General features: G+C 44.8%; 1 protein-coding gene across 1 annotated transcript; it reads left to right on the top strand.

Moving 5' to 3' along the window:
• Positions 1-1,334: 1,334 nt before the first annotated feature.
• MAP3K13 (mitogen-activated protein kinase kinase kinase 13) lies at positions 1,335-23,742 on the top strand (the record flags this gene model as incomplete). The annotated part of the gene is made up of 13 exons (XM_082003322.1): positions 1,335-1,836; positions 7,919-8,102; positions 8,568-8,759; positions 9,575-9,733; positions 12,705-12,863; positions 14,535-14,643; positions 15,621-15,730; positions 16,591-16,707; positions 17,250-17,387; positions 18,370-19,114; positions 20,087-20,157; positions 22,655-22,952; positions 23,641-23,742. 13 exons carry the CDS (start codon positions 1,335-1,337, stop codon positions 23,740-23,742), a joined length of 2,886 nt encoding a protein of 961 aa, XP_081859448.1.
• Between the last annotated feature and the right edge of the window lie 1,804 nt (positions 23,743-25,546).

Here is a 25,546-nt window from a genome sequence, read left to right as displayed (position 1 = left end):
CTCCCATGTGCTGCTTCTGCTGTTGCAGAGGGACTGAAGCCCAGGGCATGAACTTTTCATACGCCAGGCTGAAGGTCTTATCTCTCATCTCTGCAATGACCTCATCTCGAGAAGTTCTGGGACTGAGCTGTTCCCTTTCCATTGGCTGCGTGCTACCTGGCCACCTCTTTCTTCCTTTCAGTGGCTGTTTGCAGAGCCTGGGACTTTGCACAGAGTCTTACTTTTTAACAAAATAGTTTCTGTTACTGACATTTTTTCTCCCCTCTCGACTTCGTATGGAATTTAAAATCGGACTTTGTTCTGTGTTACAGGCTGAATGCACTTAATTACTTCTGGCACCAAGTTAGAGACTCGTGTTTCAGAAGTGGCTCTACCCCAGAAAAGTGCTTTGGCAGTGCACAGCGATTGCAGCGCGACCCTCAGCTGTCAGCATGGCTCTGTAGAAAGGTGGCACTACGCTGCAGTGGAGCACGTAGCGAGAGGAGAGAGATGGGGGAGACTTTTAAAAAGGGACACCAGCACTGAATTTCTATGCAACCTGCCGGGAACTTCATGCAGGGGGAAAGCAGAGGAATGGGAAGAGGTGTTCTTCAGGCTGGAAGGAGGGAGATCAGAGAGGAGGGTATACCGTTCCTGTGAAGTTCTCTAATTCTTGGTTCTTTATGAGGGTGACATGTATGTGGTTAGAGAATGTAAAACATCTGGCTTCATTGAACTTGAAAGGATTAAACTAAGGACCAGGGTGGTCATAACTAGGTGGGGCTCTGAGGGAGCAGCTACAAACCATCCCTCAAGGTACCTGTATCACTGTGCTTTGCTTCTCTAATGCCTCGTCTCAAGGGTTTGCAGAGGAATCCTGAGCTTGTGGGCCGTGCCAGACCCAGAAAGAGTGACTGGACTCAAACCACACCTGAGCTGGGAAACACCTGGGGGACAGCTTCAGTCTGATAAACGCTATAGTAACCATGAAGAAACAGCTCTTTGCTGCAAAGAGTCTTTCATGGTTTTGACCTTTATGCTTTTGTTTAAAACGTGTGGTGTTTGTTTACCTGGCAATTCCTGCAGTAGGTTAGTGAGAGTACTGTGTGTTGGAGTTTCTGTTGGAATAATTTATTGGCTTCTTTTAGGGCAGTAATTATTTACCAAGTATCAGCAGTTGGCTGGAATGTCTAGTTAATTATCAGCTTGCCTCTGTGAAAGTGCACGTAGTGAAAATACTTAAATAAAAATTTGAAAGTTGTTCTTTTTCCTCTTCTTTCAGGTACTGGGTCCATGTGTCACATCTGAATTGTGTTGTACTAATTCCCTAAGTACGAACTCAGACCATCTCCTTGATGCACACTCACGGCATCATGGCCAGTACTCAGGAGCGCCTGAGCTTGTCTTCCTCTCCAAACTCGATTGGCAAAGCTTTCTGTGAAGATAAAGACTTTAGTAGGTTACATGATGAACATGCACCTACTGGAAACCACCCGTCCCCCGAGCTCATAGAGGATGTGCGTGAGAAGGGCTTGCTGCAGGCAGACCTCATCGAAAACATAAGCAGCCCGGTCACTGCAGCGGTGCTGACCAGCATCAGCGAGGACTCTAGGGACCAATTTGAGAACAGCGTGCTGCAGCTGCGAGAGCAGGATGAGTCTGAAACAGCCATTCCTCAGGGCAACAGGAACACTATGGATGGAGAGAGCAACAGTGGAGCGGATGATGTTAAAGTCCAGTTCAACAGATCAGGCAGTGGGAGTGGTGGGTTTCTTGAGGGACTTTTCGGTTGTCTGAGGCCTGTGTGGAACATCATAGGCAAGGCATACTCCACAGACTACAAACTGCAGCAGCAAGGTAAGTAAGGAAGCAAACCTTTATTGCTTCTGGGGGAATGTGTGAAGACGAGGAAGGAATCCAGGGCTTTTCACCAGCTTTCCATGTGACCATTTTTGTCTCGTGCAGCCCTATTATGTGTTTGCAAAGAGAAATCCTGCACTGTGCAGCCAACAGCTGTCATCTGTAGCAAAGGCAGCTCGTGATGGGGTCAAAAACAATTGCCTGTTCTGACCCATGCCTTGGACCGTTGTGACAAGGTCTGAATCTGAACCGAGTATTTGTGTAAGTGAGGATCAGAAAGAACTGTGCTGAACACAGGCATTGTACCAACTACTTCATTTTTTGCAGTTGTTTTAATGCCAAATCAAAAACATAGGCATGGGTATTTTCGTCATGCCAGATGAAAAACATTGACCTAGGCAATTCTACTCTTGTATGTGTATGTGAAGGCTGTCTACAGTTGACCACCAAATAGCAGAAGTATTGCTTCTCTATGGACATATTACGTGAACTTTTATGTCTTTTTGTTCAGGAGTAATTTTATTCCTTGAAGTATCATTCAGTACTTACCTTTCCAGAAAAATGTCCTTTAATGTTTATACCTTTTTCATTTAGATGTATAAATGTGTAAGTGTAAACGTATAAATGTAAAAGTGTGTGTGAGTATAAATATATATATATATAAAAAAAAAAATGTGTAGCTTGGGAATAAGTAATGTCCCAGTCAATCACATACATATATCTTTAGGGGTTATTGAAAGCTAAAGTGCAGAGTATGCTCTGCCTTTGGTGTCTGATTTCTCCCCTAGCACAGGGGGAGGGAAGTGGCAGATGGGAAAAGAACAAGCTGTCATTAGAATTAAGGAGCTGAAATGGTTCGATAAGCTGAAATGGCTTATCGAAAATGGAAACAGCCTGGCCACCATAGCATACCGCGGGGTAGAAGTCTCTTGTATCGCTGTGATCATGACTCAGTGTTAATCAAATGGTTTTCTGGCATAGACAAATTAGAAGATACGTGGTCAGAAAACCCACCTGAGTGGTTCATAGGAAACCCCAGAGTTGGGTTGGGGAGCAGTTCCTAATATGAGGTAACGGAGCTGTTAAATAACATGTTGAGTGAATCTGCCTTGAAATAAACTTACTCCTCCTTCCTAGAGTCAACAGTTTCCAGTTCCTAACTGTGAGCAGGGAGATGCACCTCTGCATTACAGAATGGCAGGTGCCTTCCTAAGCAGCAGCCTCTTGTCTGTCAGACCTACGTGCTCAGCAAGAGTTTACTTGGTTTTGAAATCCTTTGGCAAAGCTGGTTCTGTCTGCGTGTTGTAAACCCCGTGTGTCACACGTGGTTGAGTCTAAATAAAGCGATTGAAAATTCCTTGGGGATTTAGCACTATTGGGGTGATTGCACAATACATGGAGTCAGATGTGGTGAGTTTTGGAAGAGACTGCATCTGGCTGGAGAGCCTCCCTTACAAAGGAAGATGAGCTTTGAAGCAGTCAGATAACGTTCAAAGGAGTCATGGTGTCAGTATGTCTGGGTTATGCTGCTTTGGTTTGTACGCTGTTTTTTTAAGCAAAGTTGAAACTTTCCAAGGAAAGGACACAGATGCAGAGTTACATCGGCTGCTTCCAGCAGTTCTGTGACTATCCCATACAAGTGCTATCTCACCAGGTCAGACTTCTGTCATCGCCGAGAGCTGTGGAGCCATCACGTGCTTGCATGTGCCTGTAAGCTCAGATGGGAAGCTTCAGGAAAGCTACCTGTGAGGAGAAGAGATCGTATTTCGCATATAATTGGGACAGCAGATGCATTGGAGACCACAGTTTAATATGTACTTTGATGGCCCACAGGGGACCCTTTCTTTTGTATGAAAGTCACTAATAAAAAAGATTGAAGCGCTAACTAATGAAAATGAGCAGCTGAGAGTGGTGGTGTGCTTGGGGGATGTGTGTAGAGCTCCTCGTTGTACGCACAGAATTATCTTGCTGCTCTCAGTGTCTTGAGCATGTTCAGAGCCATAGATTCATGGATGCTTTGCCGTTTTCCCTTGGCATTAGGCCCTTCCTAAAAGGGCAATTTTGAAATGGCTACAGATGTGGTAGGGCTGAAGATTAATTGGGATCTGCTGTATATGGCCTGTGTGGTTTAGCTGTAGTTTCAGTGTCATCACTGTCACGGATGAGAGTGAAAAGAAGATTTAAATTTTGTTTTTCCTCTGGAGCTGATTTGATGGTAGTACTATGGTTCTATTATCCAAGGGTAAACCTTTTTAAACTGCTTCATGCTAAAACTTGAGGATTTTGCCAGAATATTCATGTTCTGTTTTCCAGATGATCTCGTTCTTCCTTCTTGCCACCAGAAAAATCTTTGTGCGCATTTCATCAACTATGTACAAGCCAGCAGTTCATTAACTGATGTATGTGATTTTATTTTTGCTGCCTTTTAGCAGGAGTGCAGACGATGCAAGGTTTGTGTTTGTGCAAGTGTTTGGAGAAGACAGGCTGAGGAAATGTCTCTGGCCCTTCCAGCAGTAGAGGGAAGCTTGCGGTAGCCTTTCATTCCCCTGGGAGCTTATTTACAGCTTTGGGCTGGTGCCACAGATCTGTGCAAATGAACTTTCCCCTCATCATGACACAACTGCTTTAAACCAGAGGAGTGTTCGGTTGCTAATCCAGGAGCAATCCTTTGTGTTGGGTTGAATCAACAACTGAGGTGGGCGTCCAGTTTGGACCTGCACCCATGGGGCATTCCATGTTGCCTGCAGATGCCGCTTAGTACTCTTTGCCATTCACTGGCATCCCTGTTTGCCTGCTCTGCTTCTTCTCCAGGCAACTGCTCCTCTTCTATGAGCAGAAGTTGCCCAAACACTAGGACACGGTGGTGGTGGTGTGATGTGGTTGCAAGTAGTAAAATAAGTTTCATGCCCTTTGCAAATGTCTGATACTTGAGTCCATATTGTCTGCAAAGGCTTGACTTGTGACTTGGTGAATTGGGGAAGAGATAAGAACAATTTTTACATGATTCCACATCATCATCTTGTTGAAATTACTCCTTGAATTTCCTTCTCGGCATGCGAGATGATCATCAAGAGGAGCGTGTGGCTGTGCTTGCCTTGAGGACCCACACTGGGCAGAGCTTTGGTCAGCTGGAAGTTGCTGCAGAGCAGTCTGCTGCTTGACTGAGCAGTGCCAGTTGCTGGTGTTAAATGCTCTACCTGCTTGGTGAATGCACATTCCTGCAGGGAGCGTTTGCTTTTGTTTTGTATTGTTCGGTGGCTGCCAGTTGATTATCTGAGGTCTAAGTATTGTGGGTTTGACCCATAAAATCACTCTTGACTCTGTTTTTCCAGTTGTTTGACCTGATTTCTAGAGGCTGTTGGTGAGTGCTTTCAGGGAGATATACTTAGTTCTTTAATTTGCGTCTACCAGTTATTTCATTTGGATCATTGGGACTCTAGCACTTTACAGAAAGACTTGTGTTTTCTATGGGCTCATTAGACTTCCGAGCCATTTGCTTTGGATTAAGAATCTGTCCTCATGAGTTGCTTTCACCTTCCCTTTCACAAGTTACATGTTTATTGTCATCGTGTGCATTTTTGTGTAGACCTGGAGAGCAAGGTGCTTTACAAAGTGTGCTTGTGTTTGTGGGTTTTTTTGTAAAGTAGAGATGCTTCTTGTCATAATGCCAATGCTGGCGAGCAGCCAGCGCTGGCAAACGGCAAAAATTTGCTTCAAATAGATTGACTCAATGGCCCAGGCTGCTCCTGCATTTCTTCCCCATGGGAAACAGATTCCCATCATTCTACTCAAATGGTTCTTAATCACCTTAGAAACGCAAGCTCTTGCGTAATTCCTGCTGCTATTACACTTTAATTTATTTAGGGGAAGTATCCCACAGGCTTCTCTAGGCCCAGAAGAGTCTGGAATAAAAACTGTTCCATCCTGGTAGGAGAGATCCTCATCTCTCTTCTACTGGAGGAGCGGGGGAGTGCTAGGAGAGCTGTAGCAAGCCGCGAAGTCTGGGCAATCTCAAAGGATATTTAGCTGAGCCATGTTAACAGACTTCTTGAACAAGGCTGGCAGCAGAGTCAAGTCATGATTAGTGTGTCCAGACGCGTTTGCTAGCCACCCTGCTGACCATCTGAGGTGTTACTCTTCTGGACAGGCACTTTGGCTTAACTATGGCTAGTCATCATTGCCACGCACCCAAGTTCTTGCGGCTGGTTTATGCAAGTCCTTTTCTGTTTCAAGCTGTTGGTTGAGATGACAGAGATATTGGCATCACCTCGCATGCTGTGTTTCTCATTGTACTTGCCGTGTAGACGTGCTGTAGCTGGGGCAGCCATAATTCACCGTTCTTTGCTTCAAGGTATTGTGGGCTGTTGAAGTTGTTTGGTGAAGAAGAATGCTTATTATTTTAAAATACTTGAATGTCCTGTGGTCGAGATAGTGGTCACAGCTGGTTTCATGCATCAATTTCTATTAGGTTCTTACACGGACAGGCATTTCTTACTTCAATACCAAAGGACACATTTGCTGGTAGACAGTATGACCTTCACAGTGTCATGGCATTCTTGAAAATTGAGGATAGGGATTGTCCGCTGCAAATCCGTGGTTAATGGGGTTGCTTAGTTATAATGTATTTCAGTTGAGAGCTGCATGCTCTGTCTTAATATTTTTGTACAACTTAAGGTTGCAAGCCGTTATATCATTGTGAAAAACAGACTTTTGTCTGTGAAGAAACATGAGCTGAGGTTTGAACTTTGCCCTGCCAAGTCGAAGGAAATTTTTGCTGTAGATTAACAATGATTTTTTTTTCTAGTTCAGTGAGCAGAACGAGTGCTGGGAGCTGGCTTTCCTTGGCCGTGCCTGGAGAGCCGTCATCGGCAGGAGGCGTTGGGCAGCTAGTGTCTGACTGTCGCAGGAGTGATTTGAGGGAAAGATTTGAATCAGGATCAGTCCAGAGACAGTTTGGGTATATAAGTATCCCTTCAGTGGTGACAGTATCTAAAATGGATGCTTTTGCATAATTCCAGTTGCAGCCCTGGGAACAGCCCAATGGCTTTGGAGACTGGATGAAAGGCGGCACGTCTTCGTAGTGTTCTGAAATAGGGATCTGTACAGGCGCGACTTCCTTTTCTTGCAGAAATCAGCGGGTTACTTGTTGGTTTTGCTGCTAGATAATTTATTCTCTAAACGTACACATTTATTGATACAGTAAATAAATGATTGCCTGCCTTTTTATCTTGCTGTTCGTGGGATGTTAAGGTAATTTCAAGGTGACTTGCAGACAAGGCTTTCTGCTCCGATGGGTACCACAGTCTTGAAACAGTTTATATAGTGCTACTGGACCACTCTGGCAGTATCCCTGCAGGATGCATGAGGATGCCTAAGAGGAGGAATCGCTTAAAATTTTTTTGCCAGTTTGACACCGATATACACAATGTTGGTGTGGGAAAGACCTCTTTCTGTGACTGGTGGTGGTGGTTAATGTGCTTTGTGTTGGGTAGCTTGGTGGTTGCTGGTGTCTGTTTTACCTTTCCCTTTATTACCTATATTTGCCCTGTTTCGGCGGGGGGGAACCCTCAATTTTTTTTTTGTCAGTTGTCAATGTTAAATTTTTTTTTTCTCAGTTGTCAATGTTAAATTTTTTTTTTTCCTCATCTATGCTTTTCAATGGAGTCATGTACTTTATAAGGCATAACGTCATCATTCAGTTTTGGAGCAGAGGACCTCCTCCCTAAATTGCCAGTCCAGTGTTCCTGGAATGTGAAATTGCTGCCCGCCAAGTCAAAGCGGCTCACCCGAGTGGTTAGTGGTGGTGAGCTCTGTTGAAAAAGCAGCTGGGAGGATGGGAAGGAACAGGCTGGAGGTGACAGTGATGGGGGAGAGGACGAAAGGGATGCTGGGGTTGAGCCCATGCGGAGTGTGCCTTTGCTGCGCCTGTACTGGGAGGAGAAGCCATCTACCACCCACAGAAAAGTCCGCCTCGAGATATACAAGGGAGAGGGCGGGTGCTGTCCTGGTGTGACCTTGCAGCAGAACATTTTTGTGGTCTTGGTCTTTTATGTTGTTTCCTTTGCTTGCCTGTGCCTAGATACCTGGGAGGTCCCGTTTGAGGAGATCTCGGAGCTGCAGTGGCTGGGCAGCGGTGCGCAGGGAGCTGTCTTCCTGGGCAAATTCCGGGCAGAGGAGGTGGCCATCAAGAAAGTGAGAGATCAGAACGAAACGGATATCAAGCACTTGCGGAAACTCAAACATCCTAACATCATTGCGTTCAAGTAGGTTGTGAAACTTGTTAGAAACATACCTTTATCCGGGGAAAAGCCATTCGCTTGTGTACCCTGGCCAAGTTTTTAAAATCCAGGAACTAAGCTGTCTGTAGGACAAAATGGGTGGTGATCCTTCCTCTCAAATTGTCGCACATTCTTGTGAAAACAAAGCTATGGACGTCATTCCCACCCGATGCTGCACTTTGCATACAGGCTCACAAAACGCCTGCTGTGAACCCTACACATCTGCAGGTGTGGAAGTTGAAGGAAGACTACCCGTCTCACAAATGAGGTTCTTCCTGTCAAAAGCATGCAGGAAACATTCCCCTTCCTGTTCAGGAAGGAGAACTGTTAGCAGACCCTTGCCCAGGCAGAGTAAATAGGTTACTGTCCTGCCCCAAAACTCTCTACCTTTGAAAGTTGCTCGGGGACTTTTACTCTACTAATCCTCACTAGCTGTGTTTGCTTTGACAGGGGAGTTTGCACTCAAGCCCCATGCTACTGTATTATCATGGAGTACTGTGCACATGGACAGCTCTACGAAGTCCTGCGAGCAGGGCGGAAAGTGACTCCTCGGCTGCTTGTGGATTGGTCCACGGGGATTGCAAGTGGGATGAATTATCTGCACCTTCACAAAATCATCCATCGAGACCTCAAGTCACCAAAGTGAGTCTCTAGCTACTTAAACATCTCCCAGTTGTGGCTGTCTTTTTTCTCTTGAGGAATAGTTTAAAGTTAGGTCAAAAGCCCCATTATTTTTATTCCATGTTGACTCAAAACTGCTGAGAGTGAAACCAATGAAACTTGTTAGCACTCCCCTCCTGTGCTGCAATTTAACAAAACAGGAAATTTTACCAGTATCTGACGTGATAAATAGCAGTCAGGAAATATTTGTAATGATTTGATGGTGTCTGGTGCTTTTTGAAAGTGGGATATTCTGTTGCCTTCTGCTTTTTTATTTTTCATTCTTACTTGTTCTTTTGTTATTTCCCTTGTTTTCTGGAATGCTTCTTTCTCATTTTTCTGTTGCTTTCTGACTAAAATTATCTGGCTGCTTATATTCTTACTCCCTAGATGTTTATCACTTCTTTAGCCTATGACATGACTGTGACAGTGCATTAAGATAATACTTTCAGATGGTTGACAGCGCAGTTTAAGGTAGAGCTTTACTAAAATTCTGAAACGTCCCCACATGTAGTGAACCTTCAGTGACTTGTTAATTTGCAATTTTATCAAGATTGATTTTTGACTTGTAGCATTTGGAAGTGCATTTGAGGCACGAAACACAACCACCTCAAAGAAAGTGAGTGCTTTCATCGGTGAAAATGCATAATCTTTTTTCGTGTGTTGCAACTGTGGACAGCATGGCTTCATCAACTGTTCATGTTGATTAAGAAGGGATTTACTCCCAGTAGCTGTTGTGATACAAGAAAAATTGGAAAAAAGCTGATTTCCCCTCCCCCCCCTTTTTTGTTCTCCAGCGTTCTAGTTACGCACACAGATGCAGTAAAAATCTCGGATTTTGGTACATCTAAAGAACTCAGTGATAAAAGTACCAAAATGTCTTTTGCGGGAACTGTGGCATGGATGGCCCCAGAGGTGATACGCAATGAACCTGTCTCTGAAAAGGTGGATATCTGGTGAGTAGTATCAGTGCTTAAGTATCTTTAGCTACTTGGTTTCCCAGCACTTTACATATTGAGCACTCTTTTTCTCATCCTAGGCGTGGGGATAGTTTGCTCTGTGGTGGACTATTCCTTTCTCCACCTGCCTAGTGCCCTGCACTTTGTTACTGAGCCACGGGCTATAATGGAAAGAGAAATGACATACGTGTGTGAAAGCTGTGTGTTGGGGATCTGAAGGTACCTAATGAGACTTGGTGCAGACTATCTGTGTCTTGCAGTAAAGGAAAATGCAATAGTTCTTCCCTGTGTCATTATTCAGGCCGCTTTCTTCCACTCCTGATGCTCAGGACCCTTTCAGCGACTCCTGCAGCTAGGGTATTTTTCACTTGCTTTCTACCCTTTTCAGGCCCACGTTTGAGCTGTAGGGAGGCCTCTGCTCTGCTAGCTTGAAGGATCTGACCACCTTTTGCTTTCTGCGTGCTGGGCTTGGCTTGTGTACAGCCACAGGATTGTGGTCCTGTGAATCTAACCCAAGAGGGAGGAAACCAGGATACGTTGTAAGAGTTTTGAACATCTGTTCCCATCCCACATGAAATGTACTCTGTATGTGAGGGAACACAAGGAAAGGTTCAGATCTCTGTGCTATTAAAAATGCTTGAGAGAGGGCTGAGCCTTGGAGCTCCTTTGGGATGCCTCTCCACAGGCTTCAGGGTCCTCAAGGGAACCGCATCTCTGTTTCTGCCTTGTTATTTCTGCGTATTAAATGTCAGTAGCCAGGACAAATGCACTTCTCCCTGCTTTACAGCCACGATGAATTTTCCTTCTTGTGGTTTTTCAGCTTCAAATGCTGTCACCTCCCTTACACAGCATGAAGCTGCAGGTCAAAGCCACGGGTGGTTCAGAGTGCGAGTGGAGTCAGACGGCAGCCTGCTGCTGGTGTTTTAGCTCAGAGCTGGGTCATGACTTTAAGTCAAGATTTCCTGCAGGGAAAGAGAAAATCTTGTAATCTGCAGCATACAGCTCTTCTTGTGCCAGTAGTGTTTTGTGTGTTCATTTCGTGTGGATGTAGCAGGCCTTGGCATAGCAAACTCTTCTAGGAGAAACTCTTGGGTTGTTTTGGAAAGAAAATACACTCACCATTTGTCTTCTGAGCTCCCTGCTTTGGATCACAAGTTCATGAGGAGGAATGGTGCTGGATTTCCACCCTCAGCTTTCCATACTTTAGAGTGACTTACGTTTAGGAATATTGTGTGGAGCATCACATCCAATAAAAAACATCTGCTAACTCTGGTGAGGACTGTGGGCACTCCTTTACTCCTTTCCTCAGTGACTTAGAGCTGTTGCTCTTTGGTGCAAACCTAGAGATGCCTTTGATGCAAGTTCCTCTTGAGTTGGCGGCAGCGGTGATTGCTCAAACTCCTCCTTGACATCCATTCCTCCCCCTAAGATGAGTAAAAGCAGTGTTCGTGAATGCAGACGACAAATGAGAACAATTCCTAAGTTGCTTGTATGTCTCCTCTCTCTCATCTTTAACAGTGTGCTAAAAAAAAAAAAATCTATAATCTTATCAGGAGTCTTGAAAATCCTTTGTCAGTTCTTAATCATAACAAAGCTGAAACCAGATGGGGTTTCCTGGTAGTTTGTCCAACCACCTGGATCCCTGCTCTCCTGCAGCCCACAGAAAAAAAAATCGAGGGAAAAAAATGTTCAAATGCTGCTTGTTTGGGTTTTTTTCCTCCACGTGATTTGAAGCCAGTTGGCTTTGAAAGTGTAACGTTTTTCACATGAAGTCCTGTTTCCTGACTGATGGCTGTTCAGACCCAGGCAGTTTGTCCCTTAGATGTTCTTCTGTACTTAATAAAAGCAACTTGACACTAGTACCAGCCAGAAACACGCTTCTCACTTTTCACCTGGTTTGACTTGCCAGCAAGCTTGGCAGGGTCGGTGTCCCACAGATGGATGGGGCATGCAAGTAAGGTGATACGTCTGGGTTTGAAATTGAGATGGTTGTACCTCACCTCGTATCCCGCCTGCTTCAGGTTCATCTGTAGTAAGGGTGGTGTTGGTTCTCAGCAGCGTTTTGTTTACCTCTGTATTTACTGGTTTGATATTTGTTTGGTGTTTTATTGAGTGAAGATTGTAAATAAAACAAGTAACTGTTTGCTGTTATAAATTAAAGTTTTGGTCCTTACTGATCATTTCAATAAGGAAGAGAAGCAAAATGAGTTTTCTTACCTATATCTTTCAGTTCTTGTAAGAGGAGGTTCTTCTCCAAGCAGCGTTCTCTTAATTTTTTTTTTCTTTCTTTAGCCTTCCTTTCTTCAGCACAAAAGAAATATCAGATGAGACTGCGTGTGCTTTTGATGCTGACACTTCTGCATCATGTTGCATTTGTTTCTTAATTTCCATGTTGCAGTTGTTGTAGTCCCATGTCTCAAACCTATGAAACTCTTAGGAGTATGCCTAGCAGCAGAGGGAGCTTTTGGCTAGGGGGAAAAACAAGTTAAATGAAATGTAAAAATCCCACAAAACCTTTGCTGCGTTGTCTCTGTAAGACACTTAGCAGTTCATCTGTCCAGTAGTAGGTGATTTGTTCTTACTAACAAGAACAGTCAAAAGTTTATCTCAGAAAAACTGACTTTCCTTTTCATGTAACAGGAGTAAGATTTAATCTGTACAGAAAATGTGCTTTCACGGTTTTAAAAATCTCACAAAGAAGTAGGAAAGGGTGGGTGAAAACCAGTGTGGTTTGGTGTTCAGCCCAGTGCTGGGGCAGAGCAGGAAGAGTTACCTGGTGTGTGAAATAGCTGCTCTTGGTTAAAAACTAGTATGTAAACACCATTGCATGTACTTACAATTTTAAATCAGACATACCTATTTCCCTGTTTTGACAAACAAACAGTGTTGGTTTTTTTTTCAAGCTCCAGATGTTTCTGTTAAATTGAGTTCACACAGAAGCTTTTATTTTAGTTTATTTCTTCATCAGGTCCTTTGGGGTAGTTCTGTGGGAGCTGCTTACAGGAGAGATTCCCTACAAGGATGTGGACTCTTCAGCCATCATTTGGGGAGTGGGCAGTAACAGCCTGCACCTTCCTGTCCCTTCCACCTGCCCAGACGGCTTCAAAATCCTCATGAAGCAGACCTGGTAAGAGCCTGAACCCTGCACTGCACAGACCTAGGGCTGGCTCGCAGCTCTTGCCAGACTCCCAGTAAAACCAATGAAACCAGGGTCAGGGTGGGCACGCTGAGCCCAGAGCAGAGGGCTGTTAAATACTCTCACACTTGCCACGAGAGCAATAAGTTGTAACATTTTTGGATTCTGCTTCCTCGTGGCAGCAGGCCTGGGCCCCAGGAGGACATTTGGAGCTTAGAGGAAGCAGGAAGAAACGTGTCTGGTTTGGTGGGTGGATGGGGCAGGGGAGGGAGCGGGCCAACACTTTTGAGACGGGCTAGTGAGGGGGAAGGAGTTGAGTAGGAGAGAAGTGGGAGAGTAGAGCTTGATGGGAGCCCCAGGAGGGTGACAGTTAGCCAGGAGTGGCCTGTCCAGTGGGAATCAGGAGCGGGCAGCATGAAGGTCATCTCCAGCGCTCTTCGCAGAGGCGGTTACGTTGTTGTAGCAAAGTAGGTGATAAAAGGTAGCTCGGTGAAAAAAGAGAAAAGGAGCTGGAAGGAAAGTAGGGGTAAAATTTCTTAAGGCTGGCTCCGGAGCGAAAGGAAATGATTTTTCACTCTGAAACTCCCTTGTAAGTGACTGACTTTTGAACTGGACAAAGAGAAATTCGATCTTTCTGTATGAAGCTGGGATTTTACAGGAAAATGCTTTCAGTTTCCTCCACATGCCAGATTAGAGTTGAAATTCTTTGTCTTGGGTTATGCATTAATGCTTTGTCTTTGTAATTGCATCGACACAGAGTGTGAGTGGTCTTCCAGCATTTTCTCCACTCCATGAGTTTTACCAGCCATCTTCCCGATGGCACCAAGGCAAAAGCAGGCCAGAGCACCTATGGATCTTTTCAGGTGGCCGTTTTCCCCCCTGACCTGAGCTGCAGCAGGTCGTGCTGTTGCCGTATGTGTCTAGGTACGGCTGCCCAAGGCAGGGAGCGGTCTGTGCGGCTCTGAACGCCGCGTACGTACGCTTGTGTCCCCACCTAGTGGAAGCAGGTGGTTTGTAGGGGAGAGGTGGCTGAAGGAGCTGTTTCTTGTCCTGAGCACTGAATCCATGCAGCAAGTCTGGTGGGTTCGGTCCTGCAGCTCGAGTGATGGTCTCTTTTTTTTCTCAAAGATACAAATGGTTTTGTGCTTGAATGTGATCCTACAGAGATGTTCAGTGCATTACAATACTGCATAGGCTCAGGCATGTACTGTGTGGCAACATAGATACCTTTGGTGCTTATAAACACCAGTTTTGTTGAACACAGATGATCATTTCCACTAGATTGAGCATTCCCAGTACAAAATTCGGAAATGAACAGGATCATGAACTGAGATCTGTTTCTTCTTGACAAACAAGTTAGGAACAGTTTCAGTTTGTATCCTATCTTTCACTTTGTAATCACATTTTCCTACCTGAAATGTTTTTCATCTCTTTTGTTTTTTCAGAATTAGATCATCACAAACCAAAAACTGAATACAAAACAACTGTAGCACAATCAACTCATATTCAGCAAAAGAGAAAACCAGAAAAGCTCCTTTGCTCTAGTCTGTCAGCTACACAATTCAGAGAATACGTTCTAGTGAGAAGCCCTTTCAGAAGCGTAGGAGAAGCTAGCAATGTTAACCTTGTCTCATGCTTGGGTATTTGTCTGTTTTGATCCAGGCAGAGCAAGCCCCGGAATCGTCCTTCCTTCCGGCAGACACTGATGCACCTGGATATCGCATCTGCTGATGTGTTGGCTACTCCTCAGGAAACTTATTTCAAATCACAGGTAACTGGAGAGTGGCTGTAGCTCATGAGTACTAGAGTTAGCTCCAAGGATCTGATTTCGGAGGCCCAGCGAGTACAACAAAAGTCTGGATCGATGATTCCAGTTTGATTCCTGGGGAGAAGCAAACTGATGGGTATTTGAAAATCTTTTACCCAAACTTTTGCAAACTGAGACATCTGCTGACTTTAGTCAGAAACTCAGCGTCGTCTCATTCACTTCCCCCTGAGACTGCTGACTTTAGATGTTCTGCTCCCAGCTGTGCTCCCAGTGCTGTTGTACAGGAGACCATGAGACTGTTGGGAGTGGAACCATCGCATTTACAGTGAAGATGAGCAGGGTAGCCTGTGGGACAGAGAGCTGTTACAGGGCAGTGAAGGGACTCTGGGACTTTCAGGGAAGATCTAAAAGTATGTTCTTAGGGATTCCTCTGAGTCCTACCCAGTGAGCTATTGTTTGCTCCCAAGGAGGGAATGAGAATGAAACCTTGCTGGTATAGACAATCTATACAGTGTTGGGGTGTACGTGAGGAAGTGGGTGCATTTATTAAAGCTGCAAGAACCAGGTCTTCAAGGGGCAAACAGAGTTAGTATCACCCTAGTGACAGTCATCACTCTCATGAATATAGCTTTCCAAACCATAAGCCTTTCTGTTTACTTTAAATGACAAAAAGGAAAGAAAATGTTGTCTTAGGATGAATGTTCAGGAATTTGTAAAAATATTTTTTAGAAAATGCATATATGTTTTAAATGACCTAATCAGAGCACAAAATTGGAAAACCCATTTGAAAATCCTGAAACTAAACATGCTGCGATGTTGTTACCTAAAATAATTCAGCTAACAGAAACACATTCTCAACACAAACCTGTAATTTTCTGCAGACGCAATGAAAGTTGCCCAAGAGTTTTTCTGTGGTACAACCAGGGATCTCAATTCTTTGTAAATACCTAAAAGTAAATTGCTTTCCTCTTCTCTCCTAGGCTGAATGGAGAGAAGAAGTGAAGAAACATTTTGAGAAAATTAAAAGTGAAGGAACTTGTATCCACCGGCTAGATGAAGAATTGATTCGTCGTCGAAGAGAAGAGTTGAGGTCTGTTGACAGTCTTTTTATATTTACTGCTCATTTTTCCCATACAGCTTGTGATAATAGCACTGAAGCAGGTACATCCATCTCAGTGGAAAATGCATTTTGCAGTTTGCTGTGAGCTTTCTCTGCCCCAATACTTTCTTTGGATTAGTTATTTCCAGAGAAGTGAACACACTCCAATTTATCAGCCCACCAAAATTAATTTTGAACATTAGACCAACTTAAAAATGAAAGCAGAATGTTTATTTAAGAAAGAAAAGTGTTACCTTGTGTGATAGAAACTTGCAAATATCGTTACGACAGAGAAACGTAAAACACCAAGTAGCAGTCCTGTGTCAGACCTGAGAAACCAAAGGAAACCTTGTTCAGCGGGTTTGATGTAGTTGCTGATCAGTGTTCCCTAGCCCTAGGGAGCTTTTGATGGTCACATCTTTCAGCTGTGGTTCAAGATGTCTTCTGCAACTATATGGTAGCTGTAGGGGCGTACTGGTTTTTATGAAGTACAAACAGGTGACTTCTTTCCTTGTTTCTTGAAAAGCTGACTTAGCCCCTTCTCTGTGCAAACAGGATGATCAGGGCTTGGCCAAAGGGCTTGCGGATGCATGCGAGGGATTTGCAGCTTTTCTAGTGAGAAGTGTTGCCATCTGTCAAGACTGCTAAATGCTTTTTAAATCGTATCGTGATTCATCGGTGTACCAAGCTCTTAATTGTCATTCACTGTTAGCTCTCTGGGGTTCAATGCAATACAGCTGGCAAATTTGACTTTTAGAAGACCTTTTGCTAAAGTGCCTGCACTTTTCCTTTTTTTCTTCTCTTGGTCCACAGACATCAGACTGTGGAATAATGACTTTTCTGTTTTTCAGGCATGCATTGGATATCCGAGAACACTATGAGAGGAAGCTGGAGCGAGCCAATAACTTATACATGGAGCTCAGCGCTATTATGCTGCAGCTGGAGGTCCGTGAGAAGGAGCTCATAAAGTATGTATCTCTGGGCATAATGGCATGCCATGCACGTGGTAATATGCATACAAGAGGAAAAAAATACTTAATTTCTAAACTGCATAGTGGCACCTGCAGATTTAGTGTCCCCTGACAAACTTACAGGGTAAAGAAAGAGCTGGCGAGCAGAGAGAGGCCCCTTAAGAGTAGGTTACTGCAGACTACTTACTGCACGTATCTTTACCCAGTGTTTACTGCCTGGGAGAAAGGCACCTTTCCCATTTGGTGTTGGCATCCTTTGGCCCCTTTGTAAAGAGAAAAGCAGTGCTGTTTCTGGACCGTGCGCCAGCGCCCTGTTCCAACTGTCTGATCTCTGCAGAGAGAATTTAGAAAATGACTATGTCCTTTCCCAGAAGAGCATGTTGTGTTGCACCCAGCCATAGCTGAGAAACAGGCACGCAGTGTGCTTACGGGGGAGCTGTGTTTCTGTCCAGCAGCAGTTGCAACTGGATAAAGAGAGAACTGATCTGGGATTTTGTGGGTTTGTTTTTTTTTTTTTTTTTTCTTTCCCAATGTTTCAGGAGGGAACAAGCGGTGGAAAAGAAATACCCTGGCACTTACAAACGCCACCCAGTCAGACCAATAATCCATCCCAATACAGTGGAGAAGCTGATGAAGAGGAAAGGGGTCTCCCATAAACCAGGCAGCCAGACTAAACGGTAAGAAGTAACAACCTAGTTCTGTGCCAGGAACCAGTGGTAGATCCCCACTGAGATGAGCAGGCACTTATATTTGGAGTCTGGTGACAACACAGGACAGGCCAAAGGGGTGTTCACTCTTGGACCTGGTCTCAGAATCACAATTGTTTAATTGTCTTAAGGTAAAAGTGATGAATCCTGCCATCCCTTCTACCTGGGCAGCTCTCTGGAACCGTTTTTTTCACAGATGATGGTGCTTTGACAGGAATGTGTTGTCTTGAATTCCTAACTGTCCAAGCAGCCAGCAGTTAGATCATCCTTGATCTGAACGGTGATAAGCAGGGTGAGGGACTGTGGAAATCAGCCAGTCCTCAGGGAGGATGGACTCACTGTTGGGGAATTAAATTGGGATTTGAGATTTGGGAATTCATGCTGTCCTTGCAGCTCTTTCTATTCTGCATGACTTTCAGAAAGTAAGATTTTTTTTTTTTTTCCAGAGGTGTTGTCTATTTTATTCTTTGCTTTTCTGGTATTTCCAGGAGTTAAAGAGTCCTGATTAACAGTGAATCATCACTTCTGAATTAATATCCACATAGACTTCTGAAATAAGCAGGCTGCTAAACATCAGCTGATTGGGACCCTAGCGTGCTGAGCATTGTATATGTACATAGTAAGAGACATGCCCTACACCAAGGTCTTAGGAGGGAGCTATTTTGGGAGCAGAATGTCAAAATAACAGCGGAAAAAGGAAAGTATGCGGCAGCTATTGGAAAAAGCAGCAAGAATGAGTGTAGAGCATGATGGGCTGAATGGGAAGGACATTGAGGGGAGAGAATCAAAGGAAACTAAATGCAGAAGTCTAACAGCTGAAGGGGAGGGAAGCCTGTAGATTTTAGAAAGCAGAGCGTGCTTATGGCTACAGCTGCCTCTTCATCCTGGCTCTGAGTCAATGTCATTTCTTAGTTTGTGGTTTAATGTGTAACTTCTGCTGACTGTCTCTCAGGCCAGATCTGCTGAAGTCAGAGGGCATACCCAGCACAGAAGCAGCATCCAATGGCTCACCAGTCTCAGGAAGTCCTAAAATGTCAACACTGAGTGGCAAAAGCCGCTACCGCAGTAAGCCACGTCATCGCCGAGGGAACAGCAAAGGCAGCTACAATGATTTTGCAGGGATCTTGAAAAACCAGCCAGTGCAAGATGATACAACCCCACCTCCACCTCATAATCATTCTCATCATCCCGGCCTACCGCAGCAACCTGGCCACAGCCATCCCCATGGCCATCACTCACGGCTTCATGCCCACGGACAAGATATTGCCAACTGCGCAAACAACTTAAGGTACTTTGGCCCCGCAGCAGCGCTGCGGAGCCCTCTCAGTAACCACGCGCAAAGGCGGATGTCTGGTTCCAGCCCCGATCTCATCTCTGCTGCCATGGAAGCAGATTGCCGAAGGAATCTGGAGAGCAAAGAAAGCAAAGCTGATCATTGGGAGTGTTGCAAAACAGATCCATATAATTCCTGTTTTCAGTGCAGGGAAGAGGACAGTGGTCAGGTACAGATGTCATCTGTTGAAACAGGGGTGAGCCGTTCTCAATCACCAACATCTGTTTCCCTATACGAAAATGCGCAGTTCATTGAGAAGACAGAGGAGGAGGGCTTCAGCAACTGTAAGTCAGCGTCCGCCCTAGGCACTCCCCAGCACATGGCTTCCTCAGTGCTACCTTGCAAAGCAAGACCCCTTCAAAAGGTAAGGGCAAAGCACAATGATTTGAAAAAAGCCCCAAAGCTTGCTCCTCTTCTCCCTCTTCATCAAAAGAAGGTGTGTAGCATAGGCTAGTGTCTGGATACAGGATAGTAGTAAAGCCATGTTTCCCACGCACATAGCAGTCAAGTTACGTGTACAACTTTATCTTAAAGAAATCAGTACAGGAACAGTTTTTCTTCATTCCTCCTGCTTCCATGCAGGTGGTGAAAGAAGTAGGAACCAGTCTGAGTAGAGTTCAAAGAGCAGGAAAACTGAGCCTGGGTGGAAAAGTGAAGGAAAAGAGGATGAGTACCAGACCAAGAGTGTGTTTTGGGCCCAGAATGAAGGGAGGAGGACCTTCTATTACAAGGGGATGGGATGAGGTAGAGGCTGAGTCTGAGTGAGGGGTTGGATAGCATAGGAGGAGGCTGTAAAACCCAAGAGTGCAGGGTGTGGATTTGGATGGGAAAAGGAGAATAAAAGGCTCTCTGCTCACTGAGGTAGAGAATGGAACAAAACTCAAGTTTTGCTAGTTCATGAAACCCACCAGCAAAGGCTGTGTCATCCCCTGTCCTGTTCTATGATGGGCTCATGTAGAAGAGGGTGGAAATCATAAAGCTAAGGGTGCCAGATCAGCTCAATAATTTATGTAGATTTCAGTATGATACTAATTACTTGATTTGCTTCTGTAAAAATCTGGAACATTGTGTACTCAGTGCCTGCTAAAGTACTCCAGTGTATTTCAAAGTCGATCACTCCAAATTCAGAAATGGCAGCATTGAGACTGCCTGAAATAACCTCCTGGTAAGGAGATGTCCGAGTCAGTTTTCGCTGATTTGCGGGTTATTTTCTTGTCTAGATTGTTGCAGCCTGTTGACACAGTGACTTTGTCCTGGAGGACCAAGGGGCAGCGATGTAGTTGCATGTTTGTCCTTTCACAACTGTGACACCATTCTTGTCCTTGTTTTCTGCCAGAGTGGTGATGACTCTTCAGAAGAGGAAGAGGGTGAAGTAGACAGTGAAGTGGAGTTTCCTCGTAGACAAAGGTAAAAGGTGAATTCACTCTAATCTCTCTTTGCTGGGACAAAACTTGGGAGCAGAACTGTCATAGCAGCTACACCAGCATTGAAACTGCAGAAGGTGCTGGCAAAAGAAAAGAATCGCATTCAGTGTGTCCCATCCACCCTCGGCTGATCCCTCACATTCACTCACTGTTTTCAGCCTGTTGTGAGATGTTTTCTCTAGCATAGCTTTTCTGCTGCGGGCTGTTTGTAGCACAATTTGATCACATGTGATAATGTTATCTAGCCTATAAAAATAAGCTGCTGCATCTGTTTCACCAGAATCAGACTTACCTGGATGTTGGGATCCTTTGTGGACTCTTTCAAGTGTTGTTCATTAACTGTTGCTGCAGTGGGGCAGACCAGCACCTTTGTAGTTGAATTCAAATAGGACTGAAGAGCGAGGGGACAACAGGGCAGGTCAAATTTGATGGCGTTGCCTGTAAAATAAGACTTGAGGGAGTGTTCCTACCTAAGCCTATGTAATAGTGGGCTTTACAGTCCTGTGCTCAGGAAAGAGATCATGGAATTGGTCCCATAGCTTTATGAAAGCAGCTGCTTAAAGTGCAGAAGTGATCCCATAAGTAAATAGGTTAAAAGTTGTTAGGAAAGGAGCAGAGAAGAAAATAAAAGCTTGTCTGCTGTTGTATACATCCATGGCACACCTGCAGCTTGAATCTTAAATGCCACCTTCGTTGCCCCAGCTCAAAGACCATGGTGAAATTTGAAAAGGTACTGAGAAGTGTGACAAGAATGGTTAGAGATGGCTTCCATAGAAGAAAAGATTAAATCCATGAGAAATGTTTGTCTAGCAGGAGGAGAGGCGATACTGGAGGTGCATGAAATTGTAATTTATGTGGAGAAAATAGGCAAGGAATGGTTCCTCACGTTCATGTTAGGGACACCTAGTAAAGCAAATGGAGGGTTTAAAATGAACAGAAGGAAGTGCTTTTTCCATCCAAAACATTTTCACATGTGGAGCTCATTGTCAAGGTATGCTGTGGAAATCAAAACATAAACAGGTCATAAGTGTTAAATTTATGGAGTATAGGTCCATTGGTGGCTGTTAAGCAGTCATCCAGGTTTGATCTTCAGCTCAGAAGTCTGATTTGATGAATGGTACAAACCAGGAAGATATGCCGGGAGAAAGCAGGCTCTGTCTGCACATCCTGTTCTCATACTTCTCCCAGGTTTTTCTTCCTGCTCAGGTTTGGAGACAGAATGCTGGGCTGGATGAGTTTCCTGACTCATATGGTTTTGTGTGATTGTTGCTGCTTCAGTGATTTACTAACTTGGAAGACAAATTGCCTTTCCTGAATTCAGTGTGATGACCTGTTGTGGGTCTCCTGGCATGTTCAGTCAACTGATATTTTGTACTATTACTGTTGAATCCTGGCATGAGGTGATTTCCATATTCAAGTAACTGAGCTTATTTTTGAGCGCGCATAGCTAAATTCTAGCCTGGCTGTTGGGATCACTTCCCAGGTGCTGCAGATATTCCCAGCTGAGTTAGTTTGAACCCTACAGTACAGCCTTTCTTTAGGAAAAAGGACTGTTAAATATGCTCCAGGACAGATCAGCTAATATGAACATGTAGCAGACAAGACCAAGTAAGAACAGATGAACTTAAAGATGCAGATCTTGAACTACCATTCAAAAGGTGGTAGATTTCCACAGCTCCAAGATGTGAAAGGCGGCCCACCACTTCGCAGAGCTCTTGCTGCCAGCTTTACAGGTCAGTTATGGCTCAGCTGGAGATGTGTTCTTAGGGTGGGAAGAGGCTCTTGGAGATTTGATGCAAAGCCTTTTCTAGGGGGAGGACCTGTTTTGCTCAAAGACGTTTTTGGAAGGTTCAAGCCCTTAGCCCAGGGTGGAGAAGCAACCGGGCAGTATTGCGTGTGCTGTGCCTGGGCAATACCCGCTAGGGAGAACGGGCTTGAGCGGCCTGGGCTGCCTGTTACAGTGAGCGAGCCCTATTCTTCTTGCGCTGAACATGCCAGGTAAAAATACAAGTGCAAAAATCTGCTTTGCATTGCGTGCTTCAGAAAGGAAGATGGGAGGTTTGCCAGGGGAACCTGTGTAAGGCTGTAGCAGCCACTCTGCATTCACTGCACTACTTGATGTGAGGGTTTTGATTGCAATATATGCCTCGAAAGCAAGCTGCCTGGTACCCTCACTACATGTCAGAAGCAGAATTCCTTATGTTTGAACTCTCACGCTGCACTGGCTCGCGAGCTCATTCTTCCTCTGTGCAGGGAGAGCGTGCGCAGAAGCCTGTCCACTGAGAAGCTCTAACTTTTCTAGCTGGCAGTGGGCGCCGGGGGACAGGCTCACCCAGGGCTGAGTGGACACCAGGAGCAGGCTTTGTCAAGGCCAGGTATAAGCAGAGTAGCCGAACAGAGCACGCAGGAAACTGCTTTTCCTTTGCAATCGGAGGCACTGTGATATAAGCTGAAGGCTGAACTACTCTCCTGCTTTGCAGACCTCACCGCTGCATCAGTAGCTGCCAGTCCTACTCAACCTTCAGCTCGGAGAACTTCTCTGTGTCAGATGGAGAGGAGGGGAACACAAGTGATCATTCGAACAGCCCGGATGAGTTGGCCACCAAGCTGGAAGATGACCTGGCTGAGAAGCTGGACGACATGTTGTCCCAGACTCCAGAGATCCCCATTGAAATCTCCACCCAGTCTGATGGGCTTTCAGACAAAGAGTGTGCTGTGCGGAGAGTCAAGACTCAGATGTCTCTGGGCAAACTTTGTGCAGATGAACACAGCTGTGAGGCGAGTTTAGCAATCTCCTCTTCCTTCTACTGAGTTAAAAAAAAAAAGAATGTTATGCAGAGGAATCCAAGGGCTAGAAAGTTGGATGACTGATGAGGAAATGCTGTGGTAAATGTACTATGGCAAAGCAACTGCTTAAATACCCAGTCTTTCTTATCCTTGGCCAGATGAGTAGGCGGGGGAAAGTAGCACAAACAAAGCTGAACATAATTTGCTGGTAAAGATGAATGTGATATTGGGAGGCCATCGGATTTGCAGTTGCATTAAGTGGGATAAAAAAATAGCACATAAAGTAGATAAGGGAACGGAAGGGATATAAGCTCTCTGCCTCAAACTTATCTACTGGCAGCCTTGCTGACAAATCTAGAATTATTTTCTTCCTTTTACTGTCTTTCAAGTGTTTGGGAGGGGTAGGGCTGCACCATCTGCCTGCTGCACCATCTTCTCATAACTCCGTCTGTGTACGGTGGTACTCTGACCAGTTATTTTTCTGCTGTCCCCTCGTTGAGAGGAGGCAAGTGACCTTTGGTAGAGTGTTTGTGTGTTGTTGCTATCTCCTGTGCGCCGCCAGTCTCTCCTCCTCTGCTGGTGGTACCTTTGCCTGTCTGCTGTTACAGACTGGGATGGTGTGGGAGATCTGCAGTGGAGGAACGTTGCTCAAATCTTCCCCTTTCCTTTTGCTTTTCAGAACCCAGCACAGTTTGGAGAATCAGACTGTGACTCTTCTGAAGGGGAGTGTTCTGATGCCACAGTCAGGACCAATAAGCCCTGCAGCTCTGCTACTTGGTAATACAGATCTCCCCCAAAGCTTCCTGATACTGGCATTTTGATTTCCCTGAGATTCCACTTCATTCCCCTTCATCACACTTTACAGGAAGAGAAGATGCTTCTCCTTCCCACCCCAGGAGTGATTTGCAATAACCCGAATCTCTGGAAAATGTCCAAATGAAATTAATTCTCTTTGAGCATTTCAATCAAGAATGGCAGGGATGTATTTTATTGAATAATCTAGTTACTGTAACATGGATATTTATTTTTTTGACATTTTAACACTTTTTACTGTAAAGAGTGGATTGTATTTATAGACACACAGACTTGTTGCAAAAAAAAAAAAAAGTTCAGAAAGCAAGCACATTACAGAGAAACATCCTGGGAGTCCTGCCTGGACAGCTTTGTGTACAAACGCGGGGGGATTCTCTTGCTGCTTTCACAGGGGACCAGGCCTTGTGGCCCTGAAGATTGGAGAACAGATCAAAAAACCTAAACTACTCAGTCTTATCAAATGAGGAAGCATGAAAAGACCTTACTGTAGGGTAACCTGTGAACAAAGCCTATTCAGTATAACCAGCTGGGTCATTTTTAATCAGAAGGTGGACATGTTCCTGGAGAAAATTGGTACCGAGGTGCTAACGTCCAGGGTCTTCTGAGTTGAGATATCCCCAGGAATGTAATAGTGGGTTTTATTTTAAGGATTTTTAGTTTCTTTTTTTAATCAGCATTTTGTTGTGAGATCCTGCAAATGTATTCTAACCTCGTCCTCTTGAGAGTTGGTATAAGAGCACTTCTTAACATCGTCCTTGCTTCACTCTGGCAGTGTCGATCTCCAGTTGAGCAGGGAAACCTCTTTCAGATGCAGTGTGCCATCTCCCAGTTTACTTCCTCCTCTTACCTCCTGTATGTTTCAGTCAGTCAAAGAAATCAATCAAATCAGTGTTGGAAAAGTGAGAACTTGCAAACCGTGGAAAGCACATTCTGCAGAGCCTGAGCACTATTCTGGGGAGGAAACTGGAGATGCCTGTACTGGACGTGGAGAAGCAGTCTCTCACCTACAACAGCATCGGTAACCAGCAGAGAGCTGTGTGGTGAGGGGGAAGACTGGGAATCGCTGGCCTAGATAAGAGCATCAGCCCTGCTCCGTCTCCTTATTCACTGTACGTTTTTGCAAGTGTTAACAGCTGCCTGCCCTTCATGTCAGGCTTTGTGCAAAACAGGTCGCACAGGGAATTGTGGTGGCGGCTGTGGCACAGCTGTGTCTCGGGTGTACCCTGAGGCCTCTGTTTCTCCTTCAAGCTGAAACTCTGCAGGTGAAAGTGAGGATAGTACTGGTATGTGACAGGCCGAGGCATTGGCAGATGAGAGTAATTTGTTTTCTGATAGAACTCATAGTGCCTTCCCTTCAAACACTACTCTTCTAAATCGATATTTAAAGAGAACAAAACGATAGAGCACGTTTCCCCCCCACCTAAGTTGATGTCCCCCTGCAAGAGCTTTTCGCTCTTCCCTTCCTAGCGTGCTGGCTGGCGCGGCTGTGCCATGCGTGTGGCACACGGCCGCGCTGCTGGGTGCTGCTCTGCGGACTGGCACACCAGCCTGAGATGAACGGCAGGAATGGACCATGGACAGGTACTTCTGTTGCTTTGTTTGTTTACATTTTGTGTTAAAATATTGGTTTGAATTTAACTGTGGTAATTTATAGCCTCATGGCAAAATGAAGGAAAATGTCTTATACAGAGAGCAGTATTGTATGAGTTAAATTATCCCATATTTTAAAATTTTTGTAGCTGGACTACACACAGATCTTAAGTTATGATGTT

This window comes from Phaethon aethereus (genome assembly GCF_964289735.1).
Source record: "Phaethon aethereus genome assembly, chromosome: 9".
Classification (NCBI taxonomy): domain Eukaryota; kingdom Metazoa; phylum Chordata; class Aves; order Phaethontiformes; family Phaethontidae; genus Phaethon; species Phaethon aethereus.
The sequence above is the reverse complement of the archived record's forward strand: the minus strand, read 5'-3'. Positions and strand labels throughout refer to the sequence as shown.